The 21,418-nt window shown below is 39.6% G+C and overlaps 1 protein-coding gene across 2 annotated transcripts in view; it reads left to right on the forward strand.

Moving 5' to 3' along the window:
• The window catches only part of EXOC2 (exocyst complex component 2), an 85,421-nt gene that overhangs the window by 25,909 nt on the left and 38,094 nt on the right, over positions 1–21,418 (forward strand). For both annotated transcript variants that reach the window (XM_035126366.3, XM_035126367.3), the window contains exons 7-13: positions 361–441; positions 4,872–5,017; positions 5,122–5,203; positions 6,200–6,302; positions 10,111–10,229; positions 19,842–19,967; positions 21,097–21,221. In XM_035126366.3, the coding sequence (XP_034982257.2) occupies positions 361–441; positions 4,872–5,017; positions 5,122–5,203; positions 6,200–6,302; positions 10,111–10,229; positions 19,842–19,967; positions 21,097–21,221 (782 nt within the window). The remainder of the gene's footprint in view (positions 1–360; positions 442–4,871; positions 5,018–5,121; positions 5,204–6,199; positions 6,303–10,110; positions 10,230–19,841; positions 19,968–21,096; positions 21,222–21,418) is intronic.

Genomic DNA, 21,418 nt, shown 5'->3' on the forward strand with positions numbered 1-21,418 from the left:
AAGAAATTATAGTCAATGAAGCAAAATAAAGTATATGAAGCAGAACTATTTTATGCTACATACAGTAAAGCCCAATATATAATACAGAATTTCAATGTTAATTTAGAGGACTAAATAAGGAAACCTGGCCCCCCACAGGTTGATGACTTCAGCCGTGCTGCCAAAGATCATACCATAAGCTTGCAGAATGGGAGAGTTTAGAAGTCTGAAGTATCTGGATCTTATCAACAGTGCCCGCTTCACTAGATCCCTAATTCTTTTGTAACAAACACGTACCGCTCAGATCTAACAAGAGTTCTGCTCAGACATGTTGTCTCACCCATTAAAATGGTTGGCATTTAACAAGATGTTTTATTTCAGCAATCCATCAAAAACTGGAAGTGGATGGAACAGAAAAAGTGGAAGGATCCATGACGCAAAAACTAGAGAATGTTCTGAACAGTGAGTTTTGAACACCCAGTAACAGCTATTTATAGACTTCGTGTTTTATAACCAAGTTGAAGCATATTTCATGGACTTTGAAATTTTTGGGGAAAATACATTCTCCCCCCCCCCCCAGATTCTTATTCCCAGATCATGAGAATATATGGAGTCTAAGAATTTAACAATTGACAGCATTGCATAGGATTTAATTACAAAGGGAAATTCATCTAGATATGAGGCAGGTTTATTGAGTGTAGTTTAATAGCTTTTATTATATCATTTAACATTTCATATTCTTCAGAATATCAATCAAGACATGGAATAATTTTGCAAGTACGTGGTCTTGTATTTCTGCATTGGATGCCATTTGTCAAAATATTGGATAAATGGTAGCCATTTGGGGAGCAATCCTATAGCAACATCCTCTAACATGAGCAGTTTAGGTTCTCTGGTTGAGCATTGAGGTTTCCAGCAAAGCCAGCCTACTCTGGCTGGACTCCCCTTCCTCGGCTCAGCTGGACATACATTGGCATTTCTCCTCCATCCTGACCCATCTGGGACCCAGCCAGCTGAGCCAAGCTTGCTAAACCTTAAGCAGATGCAAACCCTGGTAAAGGGCTGCTCTGGGTGTGGGACGAGACTGGGGAAATGGTCACCTCAGTCACATGACCTGGCAACTCAGCAAAGTTAAGGCAACAAAAAGCCGATAACTCAAGCTCTATTTTAAAGGCTTGTTTCTCTACAGCTCAGCCAGCAGTAGCCTCACAGCCAAGCGGGGTTTGGATCTGGTGTAGTTTTACATCAGCTTAACTCACACTGGCTTGCTTTGTGTATAGGATGGCTCCCTGAGTCTTTGATATGCGCTGAAGACACTAACATTTCCATTTCTGCTAAATCTGAGAAATTCCTTAGCCTCTTTAGGTTTCCAGGAATGCTCTGTGCCTCAGTCTGGTGATATCACTTTATTTATTTAAAAGAATTTCTGTTGAACTCTCTCTCTCTCTATATATATATATGTGAACAACCCCTGTCCTAAATATAAAAAAGCCTTCAAATTACAGAAAGTGATTTCTAACACGAAACCTTTGTCACTTGATGGCATTTCTGAAAATACTTGTGAGATTTGCAGAGACACTGGGAGTTTTTGTCTCATGGCATGTTCCAAGCAAATAATTATATTATGCACGATCAGACTTTTTCCCTAGCTTTCTACTCAGCCAGAGGCTTAGATTGCAAGATCCTGCTACATGAGAGGGTTCACCAGTTTAACCCTGGTATCCCTGCAGGCCCTTGTACCCCCAGAAAGTTGACTCCAGAAAGTCAAAGGACCCTGTGGACTACCTGTTTTCGGGGGACTGCAGAAAGGGCTGGAAAGTTGTGAAAACTTCCCACCTCTGCATGACCAGAAGTGTTTTCTTTTTGCAGAATGGGATCTTGGGTTTGCTAGCACTAGATATTCATGTTCTCCACTGCTCGATCTTTCTTAGCATACCAGTTTGAAGCTTTTATAGGGGTTTCATTTCAAACCCTGCTTGGTGAATACAGAGATTTTGCCTTGTCTGAATGAAGCCACGACATTAGAGTAACTGATCCACTTCATATGAGTTTGTTATATCCAGGACTGCCACACCCTACTCTTCCACTTGAACAATTTTAGCAGAAGATGTGACCTTTGCCTCTCTTGCTTTGAAACACATATCACAATTTAATAAATAATGGGATTGTAATAAACTACATTTTGAAGGAAGAAGACAAGTTAATGCTGAAATACCGGTATAAAAAAAAATTCATCCCAGCATTCTAAATCAAACTTATATAGTGCTGTTAAATAGAGGTTCATGATTTGAAGACTGGTTTCTAAATATGTGTTGTTTTACTCCATCTTAACCAGAGTTGAGCTGAAATAACTTGACTTCCAAACTGGGAAACATTTTTATCTGGCATTTTGTTCAAGAGACAGGGAGTCTTTCAGAAGAACCATTAAAATATGAAGAAGGTGTTTTTTGTGGTGGTAAATTGCAATGGATATTATACTGGATAAATTCAAGCACATGGCTAATCAGGGTATTTGGTTAAAAAGAAAAGTATTTTGCAAAAGACTTTTATTTTGTTTCATTGTGATGCAAGTTCTTTTACCTTCCTCGGTGGAAGCAATACTTCCCTTAAACTGTATCAGTAAGCACAGAGCTGCATCCTGATAACTGACTCACTTTTTGAGGATATTGAATGAAATCAGAAAAGTGACATGAAGGCATTTTCTTCTCCCTTTTCATGTCAGGATGTTTTGTTTGCGTATGATTAAAGTCTCACCACTGCAGTTGGAAGTAGTAAGCTTTGAACAGCGGTATGCTATACAGAATCTCATATTTATAGTTTACTTGTCTGTTGGGACTCTCATTTCCCTACAGGCAAAGCTGGAGGGAAGCAAGTGTGAGCCAGAATTTCAGGCACAGCTTCTCACATCCCAGTTCTTTCAGTCTTAGGACATCTGGGAAAAGAACTTTATTTAAAACCAAAGTGATGAAAAATGCAATTTTACCAACTTTTGCAGTATGACAAATGTAGCAGTTCTGAGGGTTTCAAGACATGAGCCAGTTAACCTCAGTTGCATAAAACAACCCTGTTTGAGTAAGGTCAGTTTAAAACAAAACAAAACAGTTTGGCCGACAATATTTGTTTTGTATAAATAAGATGTTGTATACTATATACAGATCTCTTTAAAAATACTAATTTCTTGCCAAATTCTTGGTCATCTTGGCCAGAATAGGTGCCATTTGCTGTAATAGGAAATGGTATAACATTAATTGTTGCAGACTAATAAAGAAAAATAAATTTTGAATAAAAATAGCTTTTCACTGTTTCTACCAACTGGAAGAAGGCTGTTTTTGAATATGCTAACTGTCTTGGAGTTCCTTGACTGTGCTGATCTATGTTTCAAAACTGGAAATTTAAAATCACTAAAATGTCAGTAAATTCTTCTGAGCTGACTATAAATGTTTTTGAATCTGTTTCAGACTTTAAATGAATAATGTCATGTGGTTTTTAATCAAAATGCATTTAGAGGCACTTGTTTATCAGAAGACCACATTTGATTTGGAACATTATTTTCTTCCAGATACTCATTTTCCAGAAGCATTTAAAAAAAAAAAGTAAAGTGTAATCCGGTAACCCATTCCTAAAGAATAGGATTTAGCAAAAATTAACCCACTAGGTTTTGAGCCATCAGGTAATTGTGGTGTGTTTTGTCCCCCCCCCCCCAAACAACCATGAAATGTAGTAGGACCAATTCTCCTGGCAAAACAAAGTTTCTTGCATCGAGGGCTTGAAACTTCATCAGTGTTTAAACATTATTTAGATATAACAATTATTTTACAAAGGCTACTTCTAACATGAGCAGCCCACCCACAGTGTTGACGAGAGAAAATGGCATGCAAGCCACCCAGTGAGACTGATGTAATTTTTTCATCTTTGCTTAAATTATAGTCACTAGACCAGATAATGTAGAAACTTTTTTTTTTACAGGCAGCCATCAAAAGAGCTAAAAACATTCACCCTTTTCTGGTAAATTAAAAATAAGTCACAGGTTTGAAGGAAGGGGGGGAAAGTAAAATGTCTAATACATCTTACTGTGAATGCAAGAGGCAGGGGCATATTTTTGTCAAACTGAAACATGCTTTATATACTATGTTAGGATATACTATGTTAGGCCATGAAGGTTAAACACAATTAACGACTTGATCTCTCATAATTTAAACATTTAACACAGAGATTCTCATCCACTCAGGTCCTTAGGTTCCTTGTTCTGGATCTGCTAACACCAGTCTGTGTTGCTCAAAACTCTGGATCCAAAGAAAAGTCAGAGCTTGTAATCTGATAAATTTCTTAAACAGAATCATTTAATGGAAAATAATAAGGGTAACCTGCTAGGCACATTTTCCTAAAAAGTCCAGTTATCTGTTTATTGTTTCTCTTCCCACCAAAGAACAAAATCTGTATTTTGTTGCACATATCAGTGGCATTAAAAATTGTGTTTGTTTCATTGTATCCTTCTGTAATGAAAGGAATGTATTATGTAATGATCAAATTGCTTACAAGGCTTAGGTAGAACTGTAAAATTCAGCTCTGTAGCCAAGGCAAACTCTAAAGTCACCACAATGAAGTCAAAGAATTTGGTCTAAGAACTAGGGTTGCCTTAATTGTACTGTGGTTTCTGCCACATTAAGAGTATTAAGTAATCAACATTTCTAAAATATTGATTCAGAACCTTAGTGGGTTTTTTTAAAAAAAAAATCTCTTACACATTTAATATGAATGTTTGTGTGTGTTAATGTAGCTATAATTAATCACTATAATTAGCTTGACAGATACATAGTTAAAACTCATTACAAGCTATTCTACTTTCCATTGTAAACAACTTATTTACATGTATGTTCCTTTTTTAAAAAAAGGAGCAAGTAACACTGCAGATACCTTATTCCAGGAAGTTTTGGGTCGCAAAGACAAAGCGGATTCAACAAGAAATGCACTCAATGTCCTCCAACGCTTCAAATTTCTTTTTAATCTTCCATTGAATATTGAAAGAAACATTCAAAAGGTACTTGTTATTTTAAGATACAGTACAGATATGATTTTTACCCAAATGAACACAATATATTTCTGATGGCAAATCTTTTTTCTTTCCTTTCTGTATTTTTCAAGGGTGATTATGATGTAGTCATTAATGACTATGAAAAAGCGAAGTCATTGTTTGGGAAGACTGAGGTTCAAGTGTTCAAAAAATGTGAGTTTTGGACTTTGTTAAAGTCAGTTGGGAAAGAGTAACAGCACAAGCTAAGAAGCCCTCTGTGGCATTTGATTTCTGTTTATGCGAGGCATTTTGCAATGTGTGGAATAATTACTTGAAACAACAGTGCAGATTCCACCTGAGAAGTACAAGAGAATGTACATTATTCTGTACTGCATATAGCAGGCGATTGTCAGTCCTTTTGTAACACAAAACAGGTTGAGATTTGGGGTGTCTTCTTTTTGTATCTTTTTGTATCTTTTAAAAAGCTATGGAGTTGCAGCCTGCAGTTTTTAAAAATAATTTTCTTGCAAATCTTTCCAGGCTAAAATTAAGATATAAGTTGCCTGCGTGCAGAAAAGGATTCTGAATCCTAGTACGATTTCTTTTCCGATTCTCTAAGAATACATTGTTGCATATTACATGTGGTTTTTGATGTTCTGCAAGGTACATATTTCTAGATCTGTAAGTATAAACTATGATTTCAGAGTGAAATGAAATTAGATGAAATTAGTAATAAAACAAATCAAGGATTTGACTGAAGAAGTAACAGAAATTCCAGCTTCTCTTTCTACTGGTGGTTAGACATGAAAAGCAGAGAACTAACAAATGTAATGAATGAGGAAGAAAATTATATGAAGGTGATAGTAGTACAGATAACTCACAAATTATGCACATCTAACTTTCCTGTATTCAGCTTTATATGCTTGGCAATTTTTTAAAAAAATGTCGGGGGGGGGGCCTTTGGCAATCCCATCCGCCATTGAACCCAATGTGTTTTGATTATACATGGTTTTGGCTTTTCACACTATCACCAGAATTTACCCCCTGTGTAAATTGAGAGTCACCTGTGTAATATCTTGTACTTTTTGACTACTAAAAGTTTGCTTAAAAAGCTTGAACTAATAAAGGTTTTGTTTAAAAGGTTTGGCTTTACATATACATAACATTTTATGCTAAGGAAAACCAAATTTATCCTCTTTACAACCATAGATTATGCTGAAGTTGAAACACGAGTTGATGCATTAAGGAAACTACTTTTGGATAAATTGCTTGAGACTCCATCAACATTACATGATCAGAAACGCTATATAAGGTGACATTTTCACATTTTTGTCTTTAATATATGTTCTTTGTATTGATAGGAATATTTCTTGGATAATACCTTTTTCTTAACGTAGTAATGTGTTACCGTGAAATAATGGCAAAATCTCTAAAATGTTTTTCTACTCCAGTGTTTTGTGTGAAACATTAACATCAGATTACATTTAATAGTTTAGATAAGTTTGAAAAAAGTTTCCTTCCTGTTTCGTTTTTTCAAAGTGTTTCTGACGTTGTGTTTAACTGCAAACACAACAAATATTCAACACTTAGATCCTATGTTGTTTCATTATAGAATGCATTCTAATGCTTTCATGATTGATTTTGTGCAATATAAGAGGTGTAAAGTAGCTTTCATCTGAAAGTGTGTATTAACAATACCTTTGAAATGGACAATACTGAAATTAGGAGAAGTTAATCATAGAAACCCTTTGCAACCTTTGTACTGCTTTGTCCTTTAATACTCGTTTAATTTCACCCTTTCTTTTGGAAGACACATACAGAGCTTTGAAAACACTTACTTATGCAGCTAATCAGTATTTTTCCTGCAATGCAGAGTGTCTGGAAATTTCTACAGTATACAAGGCATCTTAAAGGAGCTATATATCACTCTGTGGAGGCAAGAAGTTTTGGTTTCTGTGGTTGTCCAGTTTATTCAGTTGGCTATATTTAACTTGGATAATTAAATATAAATTTAATGGTTTTAGAGATGGTTATTAAAGCAAATTATTTTAGCTTATGCCATTTTCTTTTAAAGAGAAGACAAAATAGTGATCATGTTTCGTACCCACATTGACCGCTACATGCTTCTGTAACAAGTGATGGAGTTGAATGGGGCAAACAGGGATTTGCTGTTTCATCTGTTGGCCTTAATCCATCTTGTTTCCTGCTTTGAAGCAGTGTGCTATATGCATCCCTGCAGCAACCGAGGACCCATTTTCATCGTCATTTCTTTTTCATATTTTGCACCCTAAACTCTGAGACCCGGAACACTTAATAATCAATTTGGCAAGAGCTTGAAATTGCTCGGCGGGGCTTGTATTCAGGGCCTTTTAAATTTGGCACCAAATTTAAGCCCCAGTAGGATTGGTTCAAAAAGTGAGGTTTTCAGGCAATGTCAGTCGACTAATGGGCAGTGCCGGCAAGCCCCGCTGGGATTTGCTGCAACTGAAAATCCCTGAGTGCCTCTGATCGGTGCTGAAGCAGGGGAACTCTCCAGCGCTGCCAACCTCGGCAGGGTTTTCAGGCACTGCTGATCAGCAGTGTGTATCAGGACACATTTCTAGACAAAATTGCACAGGTTTAATTATGAGGCAAACCTAAAGTTAATTTTGGGTGTCCTGAAGCCTAAATATCCACAAGTTTATTAATAAGGCTCAGGTTGCAATGGTTGGAAATATTGCATACTGTACTTTATATATGACTGACTGGAAAGAACATTGAAGAATGGAAATGCTGTTTTTTGTAACATATAGGTTTTTTGTTTTTTGTTTAAAAGAAGGCTAGTAGCATATGCCTTAATTCATTTATAATGTCTGCCAGGTGCAGACAGGAACATAGATTCTCGCCGCTTGTCCCCAGAGAGCACAGTGTGTCAGCCTCTCATTCACAGTAGCCATGCGCAAGGCAGTGAGAATGGGGAGAAACACTTGAAGTTCCCAATATAAGCAGCGGTTAACTGGGTCGAAATCCCGTTCCAGTTGTGGAGGAGCAGACAATTCTGTACATCCCATCACCACACTTACTATGAATGTCATAACACCAGCGCTCCCCGCAGCCAGCTGAATGCGCCAGCTGAATGTCTGTGCAGTTCTTTCTTCTCAATGAAGAGACGGAAGATCACACAATCTGGCCCTCCCCCTCACCTATGAGGGGAATATTCCCGCTTCTCTCCCACAGAACAGGATTTGGCTCAGGTAAACGTCTGAATTAGGGTCTTATGTACCTCCTCAACCTGCGAGGATGAATAATGAATCCTCTTGTCAAATATGCCAACTGCTCAGGTTGCTTAAGCCCCTGGAGCTGATGCAAGAGCTTAGAATAATTTTTCAGTGACTTCCCCTTCACTCCCCAAGAAATGTAGGAGAAGTGGTATCACAGCTGAGTAATACGGAAAGCTGCAGTGAGGTAGAGCAGACAGTGGGAGGAGCTGCACCCCAAGACTCGGTGTAGAGACATCGTAATTCATAATGATGTCATAATTAACTGCTGCTTCTTTTCACCCTCTGTTCAATTTTTTGATTATTATTTTTTAGGACAGAAATCTTGAATACTTGCCCGGGGGGGGGGGGAATTAAAGTGCTCTGGCTTAACTATATCCCTTTATTTATATTATGCCAAACCCCGCAACACACATATACTGAGTGGGGATTTAACAAGGCTTAAAACTTCTCAGCTTGCTTTGGTGTATTACTAGGATATGAGTGATACACGTGCCCCCCCTTTAACATTAGTGTTTGTAAATAATGGGCTGCCTTTAGTTTATATGTCTTGTACTCTGCATCTAACATAGCAACCTGGCTGGAGCTGAGCAGGTCTTGTCACTGCCTGTACTACCTGATATAAGTGTAGTAAATAAGTTATCATTTGCAGTTGCTTAGCATACTCTGTAGCCTTGGAAAATAGTGTAGTGGTATGAATGCAATCCCATATAAAAATGTCATGGTGTTAGTTAGAAATAACTGCCTATAGTAGCACAATCTGGCAAAACAAAACAGCAGACTGAAAGCATAATACCACAATGCCTCCATTTCCAGATTCACAGTGAATTTACAAAAATCTCTTTTAAAAATAAAAAACAATATTAATAACTACATGCACATGCTTTGTTTCTGGATTAGTGTGTCTGCCTCTAGGCATTCACTAGTGAAGGTATTTTTTGCATTTGGAAACTTAAAGCTAGGTGAATAGGCCACTTTTTAAAACGACTTAGAATGTTTGCATGTGTAACAAGCCTTAATCTCCAATTACCTGCAATTGGCTACGTTTCCATTTTGCTTGGGAACTGGGCCTGTCTTACTCAGAAGTCAGGATTAGTTGTACTAAAGCGGCAATCCTATACATACTGTTTTACCTGGAAGTATGCTCGACTGAGCCTAGGGCTTGCTGATCAGAAGGTCGGCGGTTCGAATCCCTGTGACGGGGTGAGCTCTCGTTGCTTGGTCCCAGCTCCTGCCAAACCTAGCAGTTCGAAAGCACGTCAAAATGCAAGTAGATAAATAGGAACCGCTACAGCGGGAAGGTAAACGGCGTTTCCATGTGCTGCTCTGGCTTGCCAGAAGCGGCTTTGTCATGCTGGCCACATGACCTGGAAGCTATACGCTGGCTCCCTCGGCCAATAATGCGAGATGAGCGCGCAACCCCAGAGTCGGTCACGACTGGACTTAATGGTCAGGGGTCCCTTTACCTTTATGCTCGATTGCACTCGGTGGTTCTAAAATGTCCATGTCTAGGATTGCACTGTTAACTGGAAACAGCTGCCTTGGAATATTGCAAAAAGATGCACATTTAACTCAAGCTCTGATTGTAATAGTGACTTAGGCTAAAGCCGTATCCCACTCACCTGGGGGCAAGCTCCATTGACTCACTGAGACTTACTCTTGACTGGCATTGCACTGTTAATTTTCAAGTCATCAGTTCTTCTTTCAGAACTCTGGTTTTGCTCCCTTTTGCCCAGGACTGGGGTGGGTGGGAAGAAATAAAGAAAGAAAGAAAAAAAGAAAGAAAGGGGAGTGATCCATGAAACACAGAAGTGGCATGGATTGGTTTTGAATCCTCATTTATTCAGCATAATAATTTTGCAGGTATCTTTCTGATCTCCATGCAGAAGGGGACCCAGCTTGGCAATGTATTGCTGCCCAACATAAGTGGATTCTGCAGCTTATGCACAACTGTAAAGAGAGCTATATTAAAGAACAAAAAGGTAATTAATTTATTGTTTGGAAAAGTGTCCTCCATTGAACCTGAAGACTGCAGTATAGGTTCCGCCACTTCTCTCTCTCTTTGTATAGATTTCACATACGTAAACCTTTTCAGCTATTCAGTTTTGCTCCATCTTATTTTACAAGTTATTACCATGTTTTCATATGAATTCTTATGATTCTTGAAACTGACAGGGAGGAAGATTCAAGAAAACAACTCCCTTCCTGGTAGGAATGATATCCAGCCACTGCTTGTCTTGCCATCCCCTTTGTCTGGTGATCAAGAGAAGCAGTGACAGCTGGAGCTCCCATGAGAGCATTCCTGAGCTGATGTGCTAGGAAAGAACCCTGGGCTCTTCTTCCAGGGATCCAAAAGCTGCAAAACCTTTTTTTATGGAAGAAGGTAGCTTACATTTGAGGGACTAGAAAGAAATAAGCACTGTAACTGTGTCTGGGAAAAGATGTGACTGGGTTTTAAACAGTTTATAGGGCATTGCTGTCTTTGCTAGGACCAAGTGCGTGATTAAGGCATGCCAAGTTTGATCTGGTTTTAGATCCTGGTTAGTATTAAACCACAGTTCAAGCAAGGGGAAACTGTGGTTTAAATAAGGCACAATGTCAGTACTGCAGCTGGGCATGCAAGGGCAATACATAAAAGTGAATACGCAGGCTCTCTGTTTGGGGGCCAATAAAGCATGGTTTATCAGCCTGAGATCATTATGTCTGAGTTGGGCTGAAGACTCCCCAGAGTGGCAGAAATCTTAGTGGTTTAAAATACTGATTTCCACTGCTGGGGAAATACAGTAATACGCTGTGGCTCTTCTGCGCCTGTTGGCATTGTGTGGAGGAAAGAGGATTTCAAACGGACTTCCCAACACAAATTGTATAGCACAACAAACAAGAGAATCAGGAAGGGAATGCTATGCAGTTTAGAAATGAAGTCTTTTAAATATATCTGTAGAAAAGCCTTAAATTATTCCTAGGTATGCTTGATATCATGCTAGCTCCTACAGAATCTCATTAGTCCTGAGGGTATATGTGCTGTTGCCATTCCCTGCTCCTGTGTTGTACTTTCTGAGCACTTTTGCAAAATGTTCAACTTTGATAGAAAAGTATGAATATCAAGCAAATTGTGAAACTTGTTTCTGTTCCTGGTGTAAAGATATGTGTTTGCTTTTAGTGCTAACGTACCAGTAGCTTTGCCTAAGTGCTAGGAAATCAGACAGATCTTTGCCCTTTCGTGCCTCCTACCAGACTTCTATTCACCTTGCAATGAATGATCTATCTTTGTTTGATCAGACAAGCAAACAGGGCCTGTGTCAAAGGAGCCTTTTCAATTTGTTATCCTAGCAGCTGGTTCTCCTCTGTTGCCTTTGCATACTGTACATCTGGAAGAAGGCCTTCTTGCAGCTGGGAGTTATTTCATCCCTAACTCACATCCCCTGTTCCTAATAGAAATATTCTCTTAACAGTGAATGTTCAGACAAAGCTTTAATGTAATATCAGTTATGAAATTAAACTAATAACCATCATTGCCAGCTTAGCAGACGTTTCACAACTTTTGAGGTAGCTTACCTACTTCCGTTGGCCGCATCTTAAAATAGGATGAACATGGCTACAAGTGCATTTATACCAAAATATTGCAGATCTTAAAAAGTATAATAAAGCTCAGCAAAGGTCAGTATTGGTCAACTGGGTTCTTGAAATCTGCAGAGAAATGTCTATATAAACCCTGTTCAAATTAAACCAATTCCAGTTCCTCTGAATTTTATACAGTTTAATCAAGACCAATACTCAAAGGCGCATGCTGTATTAAATAGATTTGGTATTGTGCAACTCTTTTCAGTGGGGCTTACACAAGAGAAGTACATCGTATAATCCAGGCATCCCCAAACTCGGCCCTCCAGATGTTTTGGGACTACAACTCCCATCATCCCTAGCTAACAGGACCAGTGGTCAAGGATGATGGGAATTGTAGTCCCAAAACACCTGGAGGGCCGAGTTTGGGAATGCCTGGTATAATCCATACTATGTCAAGGCATCTTAAAATAGGTCATACATAGGCTCCACACTGTCACAAAGCCGATCACAGAGTCTTACTAAGTCTATATGGGTAAATTTGCTCTACAGCAATTTGAATTGGGTTCAGAGTAATTGTTGACCTCCATGCTGAACAGAAGGCAGCAGCAAGTACAGCAACACTTGAGCATCTGGATCCTATTTCTTACCGTTCTCTCCAACTTTTAGCAAGTGCAACCAAAGAGGAGGCTTCTGACACGGCCTGTGAAATGGCAACCTTCCCTGGGCGTATGAGACAGAGGATGTAGGTTGCCTTGTTTAAAACAAACAAAGCTCTAATTTGCATTCACTGCAGTGTTTTGCTAACCTAGACATGCATACTGTACATCAGGGACAAATGAGTGGACTGCTCATTCAAAAATGACATCATGATGAAGTTCAAGGACAATGTACAGTTATGCCTTCTCTACAGTTGCTTCCTCAGAAAGTCCTAGAGAAGTGGCATGAGTCTGTGTGCCACTTGTATTGGCTATAACATGGTTTCCCAAACTTGGGTCTCTAGTTGTTTTTGGACTTCAACTCCCATCATCCCTAGCTAGCAGGACCAGTGGTCAGGGATGATGGGAACTGTATTCCAAAAACAGCTAGAGACCCTAGTTGGGGAAACCCTGGGTACAGTTCTTGCTCACTTGCACTAGCGTTTAGAGCTTAGTCCAAATGTTAAAGTAACATGGAGGTTCTCCCCCCCCCCCAATTTTTCTATTTATATGTAGTTTGTTTTATCTTCATTTTCAAAACTGCTCCATAATTTTCAATTCTTGACCATGGGGGTGGGGGTAGAATATCCAACTAAGGCATATTCATCGCACACCTATGAAAATAAATGTTAAGTAACTTGAGCCCATTGATTTCAATAGGTCTATTCCGTGTATTACTAATGTTGGACGTTTGCTGAAAGACTTTAGTTTTCAAAGGACCGCAAAGTCTTGTGGATTAGACTCTGACCCTTAATTCTGAACTTCCCCACATTTTAAATGCATAAAACTCTTAGGAGGGCACATTCAGAATTTTACTATTCACCTAAAGCAGTGAAAGAAGGAACTCTGAAACAATCTAAATATTAATGGCAGGTTTTACTTCAATACACTGCAAAATCTGGTAACCCATGTTTTTTTTTAAAAAAATCATTTATCAACTGATAGATATTAAAACCACTTTGTTCAATAGAAAAATGTATATTTGTTTTAAATGTAAAAAAATGTTTCTAAGGTGAACTGAACTAGTTGGCAGTTATGATAGCAAAAAGCTTTGTAAATGAAAGGCATATTTTTATTAGCAATATCTATTTAACATGCGCTTCATAAATGGCTCGTCTTAGTTTCCAAATATAGACAGATATGGGTAACAAACAGGACATTTAAAAATACATTGTTGATTCAAGTTAATTTTAAAGGAACTTCCTTGATTTCTTGCTTCGGCAAATTGAAAGTCTTCTGTGTGGCGCGTTTGAAAGGAATCCTATCCTACTTGTGTCGGTGCAGGCTTTAGGCACTGCCTGTTTGGTCAACAAGCAACGGTGGGTGGTCGGACTGTAGCTCAGGACAAGGGCCTGCTGTGCACAGGAAAAAATGTTCAAAGGTGTTTAAGGGCGGTGAGGAAGTCTGCTGCCCTTCAGAGAATCCAACAGCTATATTTCAGTGTTTCTTCTCACTATTGTAGCCTTTAGGGGAGACCACGATACGGTGTGCAAAGTAAGAGAAAATACTGCAACTTCATTACGTTGTGACATATCTGTAGAACTTTCATAAACTTGTGTACAGACTGTATGCGTAACAGTTGATTTTTCTGTTATTTGATGGATTTTCCTTTATATAAACAAAGATCCGCTGGATAAGCCATGTGCTTAAAGCAAGATCACAAATAATTTCATTGGAATGTTTTTGCTAAAAAAATCAAAAACAGATAGAATTAAACTTTACATTAGCTCTTATCGACCACATTGAACCGTGTGTCTCGTTTAACGTGAATTGTGCAGATGAAGTTGTGGGAAAAATAAAATATTCTGCGGGAAATGAAATTGCCACCAAACATTTGTGCATTGCTTCTTAAAAAAAACAAAGCTTCCTAGTTCAAAACTATTAATCTTCTTGCTAAACTTATCTAGCAAACTTATCTATAGCCACACTCTTAATAGCTGATTCACGTTAATTTTAAAGGACCTGTATTGAAACCTGTAGATGGATTGTGTAAATGTGAATTTTCCCAACACTGTTGCAGCTTTGTATAGATTAAATTGCAGTCTCTATAAAAGCCATTTTAAGTAGTATACCGAAATGTTTTAAAAGTATCCTTTTAAAAGGTAGGCACTTGCTCTGTTTAAGATCAGTTGGTTTCTCCATTGTTCATATACATTTAATGTTATGGCAAACATATTTTTTAGAAATAAACATAGCAATTTAGGAGTGTTTCACACACAACACACCACCTTCCAGCATATCGTGAGCCCCCAAAATTTCCCTCAGTGCATGTCTGAAGTCTGAAAGCTACAGTAATTTCTCCTGAATTTGGGGGAAACACAGCTAGCTAGATAATAACATCTACATCCAGTGCTTAAAATAGCAGTCCATGGTTTTAAATGCCACGCTTTAACTTTTTGTCCTGAGTGAGTGATGTTTGAATGCTGATTTGTACAAGAACTCTTTTTCTCCGCTGGCTGCAATGTGTAGTCCTGAAGCGCTATCTCCTGGACAACTTGGAAAAAAGTCAGCTTTGCTAATGCACTCCAGATGTTCATTAGTCCTGAGGGTATATGTGCTGTTGCCATTCCCTGCTCCTGTGTTGTACTTTCTTGTAATGCTAGACAACCAATTAAGAAATTAGTTTCATGTTAAACTTTCTTTTCCTGGTACCACTGCAAACTGATGATGTGGTTTCTAGTGGAACAAGAGCGTATTCTTTGCCCTGTTTTCTATTATTGGTGAATAAACAAACCATTGGTGGGTTTTTTTTGTTTTTTTTTTGTTTTTAGTGCAGGAGTGGCAATTTGGTGTAGTCATGCTCTCATCATAACAATCTAGTAACAGACAAGCTGTTTTGACCAATACTACAAAAGGATCACTTTTTGAACTGGTGTATTTTTTTTAAATAACCAAACCAGTATACTAAGCTATCTTTTTTATTACTATTATTTTTAAAAAATCCTAATCCTTTGAACTTGAAATAGGGTACAATGCATAAATGAGAAATGCGTTTTGAAATATCAAAAGCACATAGGAGGGGGGGTGACCCATAGTTTTTACTCTTTCCTTTTGCAATGCAAGTTGAAACATTCTGGAAACTTTTTTTTTAAAATCAACTAATACTAAAATGCCAGGAAAATGTTTTTGATGTAAATATGCAAGGAGAGGGATAATGTATAGCATTAATGTACCGTATGAAGAAGTGCGTTCGACCTGGAAAAAGCCATGCCAAATAGAATAATTTTGTTTCAACTTTGTTTTGTCTTACTATATACTTCCAGTGATTTTCAGGAAATTTACAGATTATTTGGCTTGGTTTTAAGCAACAGAGCCAAAAACCATATGTATGTAAAATGAATGATTCAAAGCATTTAGAATTTCAACAGGGTTTCTCGAATACCCTTGTGAATTTTGGGTTGGGGAAGAAAAAAAAATCATAATTAGCATGCTTTCCTTTTTGTTTGTTTTTGTTTGGTTTTCCTGTTTAAGAGAGGTTACGCTAATGCTAATTTAATTAGTTTAAAAGCCATTCTGCAAATATCGGTCAAATGCCCACACTCAATATATACATCTGCATGAGTAGATGTGTTTTTCAAGTACTTTTGAAAATTCCCTGTACTTCCCCCCCCCCCTTCTTCACAGTGTTGGTGCCTGAGCTTTACTCTTAAATATTTTTTTGCAGCTAACCTAAATAACAGTTCCTTTAGTTCGTGTGTAGACCCATTGCTTAAATCAGTCACTCCATGAAATAAAGGACTGAATGGCCAGGCTGCCAAATTGTTTATTTTTTGTTTGAAAGTAGGTGGGTGCTGTTTAATAAGTACATATTGGCAGTATTTGAGAAAATTCATGAATATTTGTATTAAATTGTTTACATTATACTTTTTTCAGTCAGGAATTATATAGATTTACTAAGGCTGCAGTAAATTTCCATAAAGGTTACATTTGTAACTTTCCTTTGTGTTTGACTGAGCTGGTGTCCCAAAACAGCTGATTGACCAGCTGATATCAGAATCATAATGTTTTCTACCAATCTTAGGCTGCATATACCAGAATAAGCACATCACATCATTTGGCACTTAGGCTCCTCTGCACAAGCTTTCCTGGTAGCAGTGGCAGCCAGGCCCAGTCAATGCCTGAACAGGGCTGAACTAGACTGAACAGATCCGTATTTTACAGCATAATCCTTTATACGCCTGCTTCTTTAAAAAGAAGTCAAAGCAGATTTGCAAAAGAAACTTGACGCATTCTACATTTGCAGTCTTAAAATGACAGTGGCGCAACAACCAATCACAATCTTCTTTGCAGGAAAACCAGGAGAACTGATCTTCCATATTGCTTGCGTGCCACCAATCTCTGAACGGTGTATGATTCCAGGGGTTCCAAGGTTCGGTTTTCTTGGAATAAGGGACAGCGGAGACTGTGGTATCCTTAGGATATATGGTTTATTTACACATATCTACAACCTGAGCCTGTGACAGAGGGGCTCATGGCATTAACACCCCAAGAGGGCCTTGCTTCCTCCATGGCCACAGCCTTAGATCCTAGCAGAAATCAGACATGGTTCTATCTTTTTGACTTCCGTTAGCTTCACCTCTGGCCTGACGGAGGGGGCGGGGGCAGTTTGACCCCCTTGGGGAGGGTGACAAGATGTCCCGCTGCCTCCCCCTCAGCTGTAGAGTGGCCAGGGGTACAGGTGCCATGCATGTGCAGTGTGTGGGCTGCCACGCAGGCGCCGCTGGCCAGTTCGCCCCACCCCGGGTGCCGGAGAGGCTTCCTCCGCCACTAACAGCACCCATTTGCCCTCCGGCACTGAGCCACCTCCTTTGTTACCTTAACAACGTATGCTTAGCCCATTACCTCACCAGGAAGCTAGCCTGGCTATTCCAGGAATTGAATCCGTGCTGAATTCAGGAATTGGAAGGGAACTTAGCCATGCAACCTAGCCTCCCCCTAAGTCACAATACTACCTCCTTCCAGGAACAAGACATCTGTCCCCAGATGTACAAGCCAACAGCAGAATACAGAATTCCCTGCAGAAAAATAACAGACAAATTAATGAAGGTATTAGTGTACACAGCATTAAAAACAGATGGTCAAACACAGTTATACCTTTTACCCAACATAAAGGTAAAGGTAAAGGGACCCCTGACCGTTAGGTCCAGTCGCGACCGATTCTGGGGTTGCGCGCTCATCTCGCATTATTGGCCGAGGGAGCCGGCGTACAGCTTCCAGGTCATGTGGCCAGCATGACAAAGCCGCTTCTGGCAAACCAGAGCAGCACATGGAAACGCCGTTTACCTTCACGCTGTAGCGGTCCCTATTTATCTACTTGCACTTTGACGTGCTTTCGAACTGCTAGGTTGGCAGGAGCTGGGACTGAGTAACGGGAGCTCACCCCGTCACAGGGATTCGAACCGCCGATCTTCTGATCAGCAAGCCCTAGGCTCAGTGGTTTAACCCACAGTGCCACCTGGGTCCCCTTAACCCAACATAGTAGCAGCTTATTCCTTTCAAGCAAATATCCATTCCATCACAATCTCTTCAGGCCTTCCTCTTTATCCATGGTGCACACTCCCAGTCATGGTTCTGCAACCGCCTACCGGTATGCTGTGGGGTGAAGAGATCTATAAGCAGCAGCTCTTCACCTCCATTTTGCAGTTTGCTCTTCACTTCTTTTCTGCTGCACCCGCTCTTCCACAGCAGGCTCCCAGGGAGTGGAGAAATCAATTGAAAGCAGCTCCTCAGCTCCAGCCAGCTCACCATTTGTTGTCTTCACCCTTGCCCCCCAAACTCGCAACCCTATGTTTTCAAATTAGCATTACTGGGAAGTCAGACATGAGCCCACCGATGGAAAAAAAGAGATTATTCCAGCAATGGCATTCTGAAACTAAACTGATTAAAAAAGAGAGGCTGAAGGAAGGGCAGGGTGGATCTTGAAGATTTTGCAGAAGGGAATAGTTGATTCTTGAAGTTGTTGAGAAACTGTAGCAGTAATGGGATTCTGTGGATAAGGGAAGGAGACACAGGTTGCATTAAGGTTCCAAGAGTAATGTTTGCATATCCCTCTTTGAATTAAATTAGGTTTATTTGTTAAGTTGCAGTTTATTGGGAATGGAGTTCTGGTGTGATGATCTTCATAAATATAACCTGGATTCAGCAACCTTGACTCCCATTTCCTCTTGAATTTGAATCCCTGAAGCGCTTCTGAGGATTATGCACCTAGAGCCAAATTTCACAAACCTAAAGATCTTGATTGTTCTTTAAAAACTTGGACAGCTCCTTTTCACTAATGCAGTGTGACTGGATCCCTCTACACCGTAATAGAAACAACAGCATTTCCTCCAAGGGGTTTGTGAATCACTCCGGCTTAATAGTGAGCTCATGTGTTGAGTGCCAAGAGAAATGGAACCAAAAGCGGGTTTCATTTTCCAAGTAGCCAGTGTTGTATATTTCAGTAGGCAAAAAGCCATTTCCCAGATAAGTTATAACATTTGTACCTGCAGTGTGGATTGTGGGTTCCCAGTTGTTACTGGTGCTTTGTGGGTGTCACTTGTGACATAGCTTTTCCTCCCTGCTCAACCACATTTTGTTAATTGCTCAGACATGCAGTACTACTGTGTACATGTTTTGAAAGTTATTCTGAGGTTGTGAATTCCCCTGCTCCACCATCCCAACTGTCTAATGCAGGCACGGCCAAACTTGGCCCTCCAGCTGTTTTGGGACTACAACTCCCATCATCCCTAGCTAAAAGGACCAGTGGTCGGGGATGATGGGAATTGTAGCCCCAAAACAGCTGGAGGGCCAAGTTTGGCCATGCCCGGCTAATATAACATCAGCATTTAATAAAAAAAACTGTATTATTGTATGTTCTAGAACCCCAGCATTCAACTCTCCATTTTTTGCTGAAATGTATTTATGTTCTTCCATAATTTAGGGTGGAGCAGTAGATTTCCTATTCTGCCTCTAACCCAATTCTATATTCCTTACCTCTATACTTATATCATACAAATTACCCTTATGTGCATCAACTCATGCTCTGGAGCCCACCTCCAGTGTTGCAGGAGCAGCAAAAAGCCATAAAGCTACTGGCCTAACAAAGAATAGTGGAAATGAGCTAGTGTTGTTTATATCAGAAAGGTAGATTTCATGTGGGTTCTGAAGCATGGGTGTGCCCTTTGCAAAAAGTATATACAGTATCATAAAGAATAGGGAAGTATACATCATTTTCTTCATGCACCCGCCTGTATGTGTAGACCTCAACACTACACTATGTTTATTTTGCATGTTTTAACACTGTTCAGATCAACAGATTGCTAATGCTGATAGCTGTATAATTCTCCCCCCGCTGCCCAGGCAATCCATTACTGCACAGTCCAATGTTGGATCTGGACAGTGAAGTACGCTCCTCCTCACTTGGCCATCTCAGTCGGAGTGCTTCACTGAAAAGAGGCAGCAGCAATCAGTCCAGTCGTGATGAAAGTAGGTGCTGGGATTTTATTTCTTGTTCTGCTTTTTGTGAAACCGGTGTTGCAGTTTGATGAAGTCCTGCTTCTTTGCTGGTGTAATGCCCTGATCATGTCTGCCTGCTTGCACAATGGAAGCAGCAGGAATTGCCCAGCAGGAATTCTTGTTTCTCATCTTCCCCACCCCCACCTGTGTGCCCCCAGAATCTACTCTGGGGGATGCTCTGACCCTCTGGAGCAGATTATTAGGTTGTGGGGAGAAAGTTTGGTCATGTAAGCAGATGCCTACTTTTTCAGTGCCCTTGTTTTTTATCCTTTTGTAAGCAGCTTAGGGGTTTTCTTACAATCAAGTGATACATACATTATGTTAAATAAATCCATGAATCAGGAAGTTTTCCTGGTTTATTTGTGAGAAATAAACTTCCATGAACTCGCTAGGTGTCTTTACTGTTTATGCCATTTCCTGCAATTTCACCCTCAGACTTCAATTGTAAGGATTACAGTACAGTGGTGCCTCGCTAGACGAATTTAATTCATTCCACGGGTCTTTTCTTATAACAAAAAATTCATCTAGCGAATCCCATAGGAATGCTTTGAAATTTTTTTTGCCCATAGGAACGCATTAATTGAATTTCAATGCATTCCTATGGGAAACCGCGATTTGCTAGACGAATTTTTCATAAAACGAATTCGTCTAGTGAGGCAACCTCCGCTCGAAAAAATCCTTTCGTTAAGCGGAAATTTCATTAAGCAGAGCATTCGTTAAGCGAGGCACCACTGTAGAATAATTGTGTGAAGTGGTTTGAATATTCTAAAGAGCTGTGTGGATCGATGATGATGATTTTTTCCCTCTGCATCCTCACAGCATCCTTACAGTGTGCTGTCACCAGAACTTGAAACCTATGAGAAACCAATCCAATTAGTTCTTCTACCATGATGGAATCATGTGCCGGCCCCTCAGAGCAGCATGTTTCTCAGATGGTTGTTAATCAGTTAAAATTCCTTCTTGATGTGAGCACCTCTGTAATTGCCTAAAGTTAAACTTGAAAAGCAGACGAATTCCAATGACACATCTACAACTGAAAACAATTCCCTACCGATGATCTTTCAGTAGTTAACTGCTGGTTTTGTTGCCCCTTTTCCAGCTTGGCGATTTAAAGCTCCTCAGCAGGTGGCGTTTGTCGAAAAGCTAACAAAGCTTGTCGTAAGCCAGCTCCCCAACTTCTGGAAACTCTGGATTTCTTATGTGAATGGGAGCCTCTTTAGTGAGGTACAGTATGGCATTCAGTCTTTCCCATACCTTCAGCTATATACAGTTCTTTAAGGAGCACGACATCTTTCTCCAGGTTTCTTTGGTTTATTTCTCAGTCATGCTTTGTGCTCTCTCAGGTCCCTCTTGCTAGCCAAAACAGATGACCCGTTCCGTGAAGAGCATAGGAACAGCCGGTGTGAGACTTTTCAATGGAA

The sequence above is a fragment of the Zootoca vivipara genome, chromosome 8, assembly GCF_965207765.1.
Source record: "Zootoca vivipara chromosome 8, rZooViv2.hap1.1, whole genome shotgun sequence".
NCBI classification, from domain to species: Eukaryota; Metazoa; Chordata; class Lepidosauria; order Squamata; family Lacertidae; genus Zootoca; species Zootoca vivipara.